The sequence below is a fragment of the Microtus ochrogaster genome, chromosome 2 (genome assembly GCF_000317375.1).
Source record: "Microtus ochrogaster isolate Prairie Vole_2 chromosome 2, MicOch1.0, whole genome shotgun sequence".
NCBI lineage: Eukaryota > Metazoa > Chordata > Mammalia > Rodentia > Cricetidae > Microtus > Microtus ochrogaster.
In genome coordinates this window covers 5,987,375-5,999,071 of record NC_022010.1, presented here as the reverse complement: position 1 = coordinate 5,999,071, position 11,697 = coordinate 5,987,375, and the positions used below count along the sequence as shown (strand labels likewise).

General features: G+C 51.0%; 1 protein-coding gene across 3 annotated transcripts; it reads left to right on the top strand.

Annotated features, from left to right (window-relative positions):
- Nucleotides 1-739: 739 nt before the first annotated feature.
- On the top strand, nt 740-11,273 carry Prkab1 (protein kinase AMP-activated non-catalytic subunit beta 1). 3 transcript variants are annotated; one of them, XM_013349552.2, is made up of 8 exons: nt 740-826; nt 939-1,106; nt 3,261-3,424; nt 4,393-4,486; nt 4,732-4,846; nt 6,665-6,798; nt 9,776-9,844; nt 10,073-11,273. In XM_013349552.2, the coding sequence occupies exons 2-8, from the start codon at nt 948-950 to the stop codon at nt 10,148-10,150; spliced, it is 813 nt and encodes a 270-aa protein (XP_013205006.1). In that variant the 5' UTR covers nt 740-826; nt 939-947; the 3' UTR covers nt 10,151-11,273. The 3 variants fall into 3 exon arrangements, with proteins under 3 accessions (XP_013205006.1, XP_005344381.1, XP_013205001.1); XM_005344324.3 differs by having other exon boundaries at nt 740-830; XM_013349547.2 differs by lacking the exon at nt 740-826 and having other exon boundaries at nt 849-1,106.
- The last annotated feature ends 424 nt before the right edge of the window (nt 11,274-11,697 follow it).

Below are 11,697 nucleotides of genomic sequence, written 5' to 3'. Positions count from 1 at the left end.
ACAGACAGAATATTGTATACATAATAAATACATACATACATACATACATACATACATACATACATACATAAAATCTGCATCTCCCACCATAGTCTACAGAAAGTTTGACTTGGCAGGTCCCGAGAGGCCGCTGAGCAGTGAAGGAGCCCTAGGTTATTCTAATCCACGCTAAAGTGAGAGCCACTGCATCTAAGGGGAAACCCAAATGTGTTTTTTTTTTTGGGGGGGGGTTGTTTTAAGATTATGTGAATGAGTGCTCTGCTCGCACGTTTATGGGCACCACCTGCGCGCTGGAATCCAAGGGGGTCAGAATAAGGCGTCGGGATCACCTGGAACCTAAGGCGCGAAGAGTTTGTGCGCCCGGTATCGAACCCCGATACTCTACAAGAACAAGCGCCCCAAGGGCCTTACCACCTCTCCAGCTCATGGTTTCTTAATACGATTCGCCCTTTACAAAGACCCCATTAACTGGAGAGTGCACAAACTTGGGAACGAGGCGGGCGGCACGGTCAACAGCATCCTCGCTCAGTCGGGAACGGGGCACGCGAGCGCCTCCTGCCGGCCGTCACGAAGCTCGTCCCGGGAGCTGCCCGCGACGACCCACTGCGACTGCGCACTGAGCGGCCAGAGGCCGCCGCTGAGCGGACTCTCCCGGAACGGAAACGGAAGTGATGCCATGCTAGCCTCGAGCGCTCCGTCCCCAGTGACCACCCTTCCTTCGCTGGGCCCGGCCGGAAGCGGAAGTTGCTGAGGGGTGGGAGAAGTTGCCCGAGAAGTGTCAGGTTACGGTCCCGCTCTCGACGGGGTTCTAGCGGCAGCTGCCTCAGTAGGTAAAGCGGGGCTCGGCGGGCGCGCGCCGGAGGGGCGTGGTCCGCGGCCGGTCCCGGGGGTCCCGGGAGTCCCGGCCCGTCCCTTCCCTCTTCCCTGTGTCCCCGCAGACCCCCGCCATGGGCAACACGAGCAGCGAGCGCGCCGCGCTGGAGCGGCAGGGCGGCCACAAGACGGCGCGGAGGGACAGCTCGGGGGGCGCCAAGGATGGGGACAGGCCCAAGATCCTGATGGACAGCCCCGAAGACGCCGACATCTTCCACTCCGAGGAAATCAAGGTGCTGAGTCGGGGGGCATCCGAGCCTTCTGGGCTCAGGTGGAGGGGAGGGCACTTTCCTGTGTTCCCGCCACGTTCCCAGCCAGCTTCGCACGGGGAGGGAGCTGACCCTGTCGCAGCCCTCTTGCTGTCAGGAACTTGTGCCTAATTACAGAAAGGAGAGTCACCCTGGGCTTCATTGAACATCATTAAGGAGAAAGCAGCTCTGGGACCGAGTTTAAAATTCTTAATTAATTTGGAGTCGCGCTAGCTGTAATTGAGCACCAGCGTCTACTTTTCTCTTAGGTGTAATTGATTGCACAGCTTGGTGGAAACTTTTCCTCCGCTTCAGGCCGGCCGGCTTTTGCAAAAGTTGGGCTGGGAGTTTTAGTGTTCGTTTTGGAGGTAAACAGGAGCACATCTGTTAAGCTGAAAACGAAGTTGACTAGCAGACTGCCGGAGGTGTTTGGTTCTGCCGCTTCTGGGCCACCCTGCTAACTCTTTCAGATCTGGCAAGTCCAAGAGTCTCCCGGAACAGCAGCCAGCATATCTAACGACACTTCTGCTTTGCTGAAATAATGGCTTGGACTTTAAGCAGACCAGAGCAAACCATTTTTTTGCAGGTCAAGCTAAAAGTTCCTGCTTGAGCCATATTCCCTTACCCACAGTGATGTGGCCAGGGCTTCCAGCCCAGTCCAAGGACGGTGGGTGATCCTAGTGGAAATAACCGCAGTTAGGAAGGTTGACTCTGCCCAGCATGGCCTGTTACTGTCTGCTTGCCTAATAATCCTCATTACTTAACAGGCTAATTGCCTGGTCTCCCCTCGCTGGGCCTTTCCTCACCCCTGCCCCCAAACTGAGATAGGAACCCATATTCTTGTTCCTTGGACCTTAATTTTGAGTCTAACTTTAAGGAGCCTGCTTCTTGTTAGTGTAACTCATTTTCTGGGCTCGCTGCTTTGGCGGAAAGGTGTGTGCTGTGACTTTGGAGTGCTGTTTTCTCCACTGAGTTGAGGTTGTCCCCACCCCTAGAAGTGAGCTTGGCTGAGGCTATTTAAGAGGAAGCAAGTATTTGTGTCACCTTGCCTTCTGCTCTCTGCACTGAGCTGTTAAATGTCTTTAGAGGCCTGGGTGGTGTTACTGCTATCCACTGGATGGGATGGGGAGGGGGACTTGAGTGGCACTTCTTTATTCCAACAGTAGTAGCCAGGCCACCCAGTCAAGTCAGAAATTCTCCCCATTACCCCAGTTCAGCTTTGTGGCTACAGTTAGTGAGCGCACTAGAGCAGTGGCTCTCAACCTGTGGGTCACAACCCCTTTGGCAAACCTCTCCGTACAAAAACATATTTACATTATGATTCATAACAGTAGGGAAATTACAGTTATGAAGTAGCAATAAAAATAATTTTATGGTTGGTTGGGGGCACCACAGCAGGAGGAACTGTGTTAAAGGGTGCAAGCAGGAAGGTTAAGAACCCCTGCTCCAGTCTGTGGCACAGACCCAAAGACTGCAGGCATCTTTTAGATTAGAGCAGATCAGTATCTGGAGGTGGAGGCAATAGGCCTTCCTGAGCTCCCTTCAGGGCGTTTTCCCATCCTAGAAATCTAGTCTTTGGCTTTTCTTCTGACTGGAGAACTGTGCTCCACCCCAGAGCTGGATATGGTCCTTTCTCTCAGGCTAGAGTAAGTCGGTTACCCTCTTCCATAACTAGGTATCGTCATTTGCCATAGTGGCGGGACCAGTCTGTTTTACTTATCTATTGCTCCAGTACTTGGTGAATAGACCCTTCCTCACCCTCTGAATTTGCCAGTTGTAACAGCTCCAAGATCATCCCTAATAAATCTTTATGCACCCAGAAGTCTTGCTTAGTGGAGGGAAATCACATGTATTAAACTCACGTTGGATTCACGGCAGTCTTCTTCCAAGTAGGCCTTATAGCTTCCTCTAGAGTTTCTGTGAAATCTAATCGCAGTAATAGTAGCTAATGATTAAGCACCGACTGTGGGACTATCTCAGTCTGCACAGTACCGACAGCAGTTGCTTTTCTATCTCCCTTATGCAGGTGGGGGACAGACGCAAGTCTGTAAGTGGCCAGGCTGCCTGATTAGAGTTGCTCTTAGGCTAGCGGTGGTGTGGGGAGGCTGCCTGACCCTGAGTAAACGGCTCTGCTCTTAGGCTCCAGAGAAGGAGGAGTTCCTGGCCTGGCAGCATGATCTTGAAGTGAATGATAAAGCCCCCGCCCAGGCTCGGCCAACTGTATTTCGATGGACAGGGGGTGGAAAAGAGGTCTACTTGTCTGGGTCCTTCAACAACTGGAGCAAACTTCCCCTCACAAGAAGGTAATGGTGGGACTTCATTCCCTCGTTACTTTAGCTGTGGATATATTCTTATTCCTAAAGGCTCTCTGCGGGTGAACAGAATAAAGGATTTTTTTTTTGTAATATAGATGTTGAGTGAGAAACTATTTTGCTTAATGAGTTCCAGAGTTCAGGTCTCAAACCCTAGAAATGACTGTCTTTAAATGCACGGTTTTCAGAAGACAGCAGTCTCTCAGTGGAGAGGAAGTCTGACACTCAGCTACACGTTTCTTCTGAAAAAGTCAATCCTAGTGCAATGGAGAAAGAACGGGCTGGGAACCTCAGAGGAGCAGATCTGAGCCCACAGTGCCTGCACTAAACAGTCACTCTGGAAGGGACTCTTGGACTTCCCTTCTAGTACTTTTGGGAGGTACATGCTCTGAAGACATTAGCAAGGATATACTGAGATGCTTCCTCCAAAATCCTGGTGTGGATTCTGTCTCTATGCTTACTAGTGACCACGCCTGAGCCATGCCCAATGGTTGTTAGAACCCTGTGCTCCGGAGGGAACCAGTAGGCCCTGTAACAAGTTAGTTCAGCTCAGGCCAAGAAACAACTAAATGGCCAGGGCTCAAGAACTGCTGGGTAGTTCTGTAAGTTTGTGTTCATGCATGTGAGCTCTGTAACACTGGCCATCTCCCTGTGCAAAGGGAAGCTAGGCCGCTGGTGGCTGCCTTTGTTGGCCTCTCCTTGGCACCCAGGCTGCAGACTGGAAAAACATGAATTAACCATTCGTTGACCTTGCAGTGTTAGGATTCTAGGTCCCTAGTGTCTAAGCAAAGGAAGTTTTCTGGAAACTCTTGCCTGCTGCTTTCTTAAGTGGCTTTCCTGGGTTGAGACTGTGACCATGCATTGTTGAACATGTCTGCTCTCCTGCAGCCAAACTCAGTTGGTCCTGGAGCCAGAGCACAGCCCACCCAGCTGAAACACTGCTTCTTCTCTTTCTGCAGCCAAAATAACTTTGTAGCCATCCTGGATCTGCCTGAAGGAGAGCATCAGTACAAGTTCTTTGTGGATGGGCAGTGGACCCACGATCCTTCTGAGGTACTCTTCCTGCAGCCCTCTGGGTGCCCACACACCAACACTGACCACTTCCCTTGTCATTTGCTGTCAGGTCCCTTTTCCCTGTGTGTGGCTCTGAGTTAGACAGCACCAGTTGCCAGGTCATTGGTATAATTGACCAAGAGTAGCTAGCCAGGCAGTGAGACCTCCCAGCCAGGAATTCTAGTCCTCTGAAAAACTCCACAGACCTTCCATGTTATGATGTCTGCCTGTCTGTCTCTTCCCAGCCAATAGTAACCAGCCAGCTTGGCACAGTTAACAACATCATTCAAGTGAAGAAAACTGACTTTGAAGTATTTGATGCTTTAATGGTGGATTCCCAAAAGTGCTCCGATGTGTCTGGTATGAACAGTTACTTTATCCCACATGTGTGCAGGCTGGGGCTGTGCAGCCTGGACATACTTCTCTTTCCCTTGCCTCTCACAATTGAGCAGAAGCTGCCCGGCCAGGTGGACAACTATAGCTCTCCAGGCCACAGCAGTTCATTCCTAACCCCGCAGCTCTGGCTGTTGGAGCTTAACCCCAAAGAAGCCATATGTCACTGCCTTGTCTTGTGGGCTATTCGGTAGTTCCACTTGGCTGTAGGAACAGAACCAGGCGGGGCTGAAGAGGCCCTAGAAGGACACTTTGGGTCTGTAATGAGCCAGCACCAGGGGAGCTGCCAGCTCACTCCCCACTCAGTGTCTGGAGAATTGTAGGCTGACAGGTGATAAAGGACACCTCAGTGACCTTGGCTGTCACTTGTGCAGTCCATTAGCTGCTTGTCAGGCTTCTGAGAGAAAAAGGCTGCATAGCACAACTCTCTTTTCAGTCCTGGTAGACAAGAGTCTTCTAACCACGGAGCTTTGGGGACTGCTGTCCACCCACACCCCATAGGAAGAAACTACCTGGAATATCAAGGGACAGTTTTAGAGAAACGATGTGTAGTGATCCCAGTGGCAGAGGCAGGTGCTCTTCCCCTTCTTGTACACAGGGGCTGCTCCCTGGGCCCTGTAGGAGACAGTAAGGGAATCTTCGGGAGTGCACCCAACAGTTGGAGAGGACAGATTTAGTTCAGTTCACAGATTTCCCATCATCTCTTGGGCGGGTCTGGAGGGTCTGCCTCTGGCATCTCACTGTTAACCACTTCTGACATCACAGCTCTAAACTGACTGGTGGGCTTGGCTGGCTGTGGATCTGGGTGCTCTTGCATTGGGATCACTGGCTGTCTCCGGATGACCAGTCACGTATTTTCAAATAGGCAGAGGGTGCAGCATGATGGCGCTGCGCATACTCCTCCCCCTGTCTGGTGTGGAACTTCATCTGAACACCAAAGTCTTTAGTCAAAGTGCACCTCACTGCTGCCGGGTGCCCCTCCCCCGGTGCTAAACCCCTTTAGACACTCAAGTTCGTTTGTTTAATACGATGTGCTTATTCCTTATGGCTCAGTTTCCTGCACTGAATGCTTTTCTCAGTTTTTCTACTGAGATGTGGTTGGATCATGTAAAGGGAGCCCGGCCTAGAAAATGATGTTGAAAAAGTTGGCAGTTGGACCAGCTTAAGGATCAGGTGACCAGAGCCCATCCTGATGTTTGGATAACGGCTCAGTACCTCAGCCAGCCAGCCAGACGTCAGTATTTGGGATGCTTCTGACCTGAGGTGCTGTACTTTCAGAAGCTTCTTAATTGTGTCTGGAGAGTAAAGATGCTCAGACCTGAGAGTGAGGAGCCAAAGAGACTTTACACTTAGGTCTTTATTGTTATTTATTTATTTTTGATATGCCGGTGCCTCGTAAAACCTATTTTATTCTGCCTGGGAGAGCTTGTAACTTAGGCTAGGCCACTTTTCCCACTTTGAAGCCTTGAACTTGTAGCATTCATCAAACTCAGCCTGAAGAAGGAAGCCTTTCCTCTGACAGGAGAGGCTAGGTCATTAGGAATGGCTCCCGCTAGTGTGACCCAGACACCTAGCTTTGCCACAACGGTCCTTTCATTGGAATCTCAATTTACCATTGAGGTTTATTCCGAGCACCCAGATTCTACAGGTGTTTTTCATCCCCTCTGTTCCTCCTCTCTCTTGAAGAAAATAGGAGTCTGTATTGAGGGAGCAAGGACAGAAAGCTGGATAAGGAAGCCATAAATCAGCTTAGGTCTTAGCATCCTTGTCACCATCTCCCGACAGAGCTGTCCAGCTCCCCACCAGGACCCTACCATCAGGAGCCTTACATCTCTAAACCGGAAGAGCGGTTCAAGGCCCCGCCCATCCTCCCGCCACACCTGCTGCAGGTCATCCTGAACAAGGACACGGGCATCTCTGTGAGTACGCTGTCCAGATCCCTACGAGGTCGTGCTCATCTGCTCTCCTCTTTGCCCGCTTTACACTTGTATCCTCCACTGTGGGGACTGCGTGGTCCTCGGATGCGGAGGACAAAAGCAACCACCCCTTCTTGGTCAGCTAGATCTTGGAATTCTTCCTCCGGCCGTATCATTTTAGAATCGAATTACCAAGTTGCTTTTGGAAACATCAGCCCTTCTGGATCAGAATTTAAGCTGTCGTAACACATTTCCTCTGTGAAACTGCCCAGTGACCTGCGGAAAGGAAACATGGAGTCTGGGCCTCGAGCAGCCAGCTGTTTCCTGTGGCTGGTTTTCCATTCTTTTAACCCAAGTTGTCCATACTATGTAGCTCTGTTCATAAGGCACAATCTTACCCATTGTCGCTGAAACAGAATAGAAACCAAGGTGCTTATGAAGAGGGGAAGTGGTTTGGTGTAGGCCAACAGCTGTGCCGTACACAAGCATGGTATCTGCCATGCCATCAGTGGGAAAGCAGGCGAGGCTTGAGCCCTCAAGATGCCTGACCCACTCTCAGGGTGCCTCCATCTAACTCATCACCAGTTACTCCCATCTCCCGATTGTCACTGGGAACTAAGGTCCTAGTACTTGAGCTTTAGGGGACGCAGTCAAACCGTAACAGGTGCTAAAGTAGCCATGGCATTCAACACTCTACCCGTAAGTAGACTCCACGTGCTGGTGAGTGTGATGTGTCTGTGGGGGCCTTCTCTTAGAGCAGTCACTGCTGGACCACCAGGGCAGTTTAGTGTTTGCTTCTCCCTCTCAAAAGGCCCAGCTTTCTCAGGTACCAGTCTCGCCTCTGTGCTGAGAGTCCACACACAGAGAGTGGCTGGTGTGGTCATCTCTCTGTATCCAGGAGGAGGCTGGGGATAAGAACCAGCAAACTTGAGATCTTCTAGCTGTGTCCAGCGCTAAGTTGGCAATGGCTCATACAGACGGCCAGTGGGGTCTGCAAGGACCCTTGGCTGCTATCCTAAAAGATTCGGGTGAGGCCGCTCCCTCCCTCCTCTGAAACAGTTCAGAGGTTGGAAGACATCCAGCACCTTCTAAGCAAGGAAGGCGCCTCCTCCCGCCAAGGGAGCCATGAGTAGGGAGAACCTGTGCCGGCACACTCTGACACAGGCAGTCCTGGGCTCTAAGAGGCCGTTTCCAGTTACAGAGATACTGAGTGGCATCCCCAGCAGAGATTAGAGCCCACTGTCTTGAAGGTTTTGAGAAATCCAGCACATTGTCACTGTGGTCAGCCTCTTCTCACAATTGTTCCTCGTATCCAACAGAGATTTTGTACCCTCTGACCAGTGTCTTCCCCATAGCTATTGTTCTGCCTCTCCTATCCTACCTTTTAGAGATTTTGCTTATGTCCTATGGTTTTGTCTTCCTGTGTCTGGCGTATTTAATGCCCACAGAATTCATGTTTCCTTTTTAAGGCTGCGCCACATACCGTTGTCATAGTTTCTTTTCTATTGCTGTAATGAGGTATGGACAAAAGCAATCTAAGGGAGAACGAGTATGTTTTGGACTCCTAGTTCGAGGTTTTAGCTCATCCTAAAAGGGAAAACAGCAGCAGGACTTTGAGGGAGATGGTCTCAGTGCATCCACTATCATCCAAAATCAATGCATGCGTGCCTTCTGCCCACCTCCTCCATATGGTGCAGTGTCCCATCCAGGATGGTGTGTCCTGTGTTTGTGACTCCACAGCGTGGCTGTGGTGAACAGTGCGGCAGTGAACATGAGCGGACTGATGTCTTTTCAGCTTCCAGATTTTGTTTCCTTTGGATGCACTCATGCATTGCATGCACACGTGTGTGCACACAGATACACACAGACACATGGGTTGTATGTCTAACTCTAGGGATCGTCCATAGACAATACTGAGTTATGTGTTCATTAACAGCACAGAGTAGATCGTAAGTGGTCTCTAACCACACAGAGAAAGTGATGAATGTAACTGGTCCAGTGTAGGTATTCCACAGAACTTGCACAGCCCAAACATGACGCTCTCTGAAAACTGGCAGATCAGAGCTGTAGTTCTTGGGACTTCCAGCAGCAGTTGGCTGAAGCAGCATTCTACTGAGGCACAGAGGCCAATTCTTGTTCTCTTTCTGCCAGGCCTGCCGAGCAGGGGCTCTCGGGGAACCTGCGACAAAGCTGTTAGCCTCTGAGACAGGACAGGTGCAGTGCTGGGAGGCTGGGCCGCCAGGGCAGAGCTAGGTCCAGGGCCTGGGAGTCCTGCTCCTCCCTCCAGTTCTCGTGACTGCAGGCTGCTGTCCCCAGCATCATTAGGATGCCGCGTGCTTCTCCTGCGTCCTCTGCACAGCGCGAGGAGGGCCATCCAGCTTCCTTTGGAAGGCCCGGTCACACCTTGTCAGAGCTCTTGCTTTCCCCCTTCTGGGCTTCACGGGCCTGCTGGCAGCTCTTGAAGGCACTAAAGTACTGGGGTTCCCTGAGTATTGAGTGATAAGAACACACCTTCCCTGAGTGAGGGACCTCCTCAGCTTTGAGTCACCACAGCTAATCATAGCCTGTGCTTCCCTGTTCTCTGTGTGAGTGTGTTCTCTTAGAGTTGGGGGTGTTCAGTGAAGGGACTGTCGGGGCTCTTGTGGTGGAAAGGTGTGGTGAGGCCGTGTCCGTGTGTCCGCTTCTCAGGGGCGTGTAGACACAGCATATCTTGTGTTCCGGGGAAGTGTTTCAGTGGGTCCTTGATCTTCTGCCTCTTCTCTGTAAGGAGGGGACAGGGACTCCGGTCAGGTGAAAGCTTGGCTGGAGTATCCCAGTCCATGATAGATTCAGCCTTCTCAACTGCCGGCTCCACAGCCCTTCCACTGCCCCGCTTGGGAGGACAGGTCCTCGGCTACCCTGACTGTGCCGTGAAGTAAGGGAAGAAAATCACCTTGCCTTCCAGATCCTGCTTGTTCATATCTCCCTTTGTTCCCTCCAGTGTGATCCAGCGCTGCTTCCGGAGCCGAACCATGTCATGCTGAACCACCTGTATGCACTCTCTATCAAGGTAACGGCTTGTCTGGCCTTAGAGCAGTTTCTGAGCATGAGGTCTGAGGACCTGTCGTGCCAGGATTGCCTGGAAGTGTTGACAGCCAGGGCAGCTTTTGGGGGTCTGTCGGGCTCTGGTTCGGGTTCTGCCCAGGAGCTGCTTTCCTTAAGCCTGTGGCGAATCTCATGTCCTCTAAAGTCTGTGTCCCTGACTCTGTCCTGCCTTTGGTCATTCCCACCCTCTTAGGACGGCGTGATGGTGCTCAGCGCAACTCACCGGTACAAGAAAAAGTATGTCACCACCCTGCTATACAAGCCCATATGAGATGCTGAGAGCCAGCCATGGACCACAGGGACAGCAGGCAGTGCTGGGCTCTCCATGTGCATGCAGATCCTCACTTCACTCTCTGGGACATTTCACCCCTGCCCTAGTCCTCTTTGAAGGCTTGTCCAGACACAGCCTCTCTAGAAGAGTCCAGAAATGGGGAAGGGATGGCTGCCTGCAGTGCACGAGGCTAGTGTACTCCAAACATCCCTCGGCTGCCCAGAGATGCCTAAAGCAAGGTGAGTGCTGGCACCTTGCTAGTAAAAACTGGGGAACAGGGACTGAAGCCACACAAAAGTCCTCATCGTATTGTCCAGGGTCGATGGCCTATCCCTGCTGGAGCCTCGCTGTGGACGTAAGCAATATTCAATCCTGCCTGTCCTTCCAAATCAAAGCAGTAGATTGTAGATTCAGTGGAAACTCAGATGTCTGATTTCCAGGTGCAGCTTTGCAATCATTGCCCAACACTGTGTGCACTAAGGACCTTTTTAACTAGAGTGGCTGGCTATCCAGTCCTACCTAAGGCAATAAGTCACCAGGATGAAACTATAGACCATGTGACTTCGCTCAGCAATAACTGTCCTCAACACAAACTCCATACCCACTGCCGTATTCTCCATTAAGCTGGATGATCCTGAGGACTGGCCAGCATGGAAAGTTGTCCACTCCTTATTTCAACTGTAATGGTGACAGTGTTACCATGACGACTGTCAAAGCACCCACCCTTCTTCAGTTCCAGCATGTGCTGTTCAGCTGGGGACCCATGTCTCCAGTGAGCAAAGGATGTCACAGTGGTTGCTATTGCTCGTTCTAAAAGAACTTGAACCCCTATAGCAATCACCTAGATTCTCAGTAGGACAATGTCTTTGGGATTCGTGTGAATGAACCTGTTTTACACTCATCTTGATTTCCCTGGTGATACCACAGATGTGCCCATTGGTGTAGGTTCCTGTCACCTGTCAGCAGAAATTACCAATATACCCTTTGTTTCTGCTGAACAGGTGGGAACTAGCTCAGTGGTGTCAGTATCTGGCTGACCTGAGTTTGGGTTCCTTTTTGTTACTGTTTTCAAAACACTGAATTGCTGTCATCTTGATGTGTAAGTTTCAATAAAGATTTGTAAAACTAACCAGAGGGAGTTTACATTCTGTTTGGTTTCTTGAAGAGTAGACCTTCCAGGTCTATCTTGTAACTGTGTGGACAAGACAGCTGTGAATTCCCACTGGCTGAGGGTCAGATGCGGAGGCACCTGCCCATCATACCTGTGGGTGCCCGAGAGTGAGGTGGGAACTAGAAGAAAATCTTGAGTGTAAATTAGCTCTTGGGGCGCTGGGGAGATGCACTAACTATGTGAGCATGAGAACCCTGGTTCAGATCTCCAGCATCCACATAAAAGTCCTGTGTTTGTAACCCTAGTGTTGGGAGGAGAAACAAGCAGATCCCAGCACCCATGGCCAGCCAGTCTAGTTAAAATATGAGTTTGAGGTTTAGTGAGACACCTTGCTTCAAGAGAAAAGGGGGAGAGTGACAGGACACCTGACCATCCT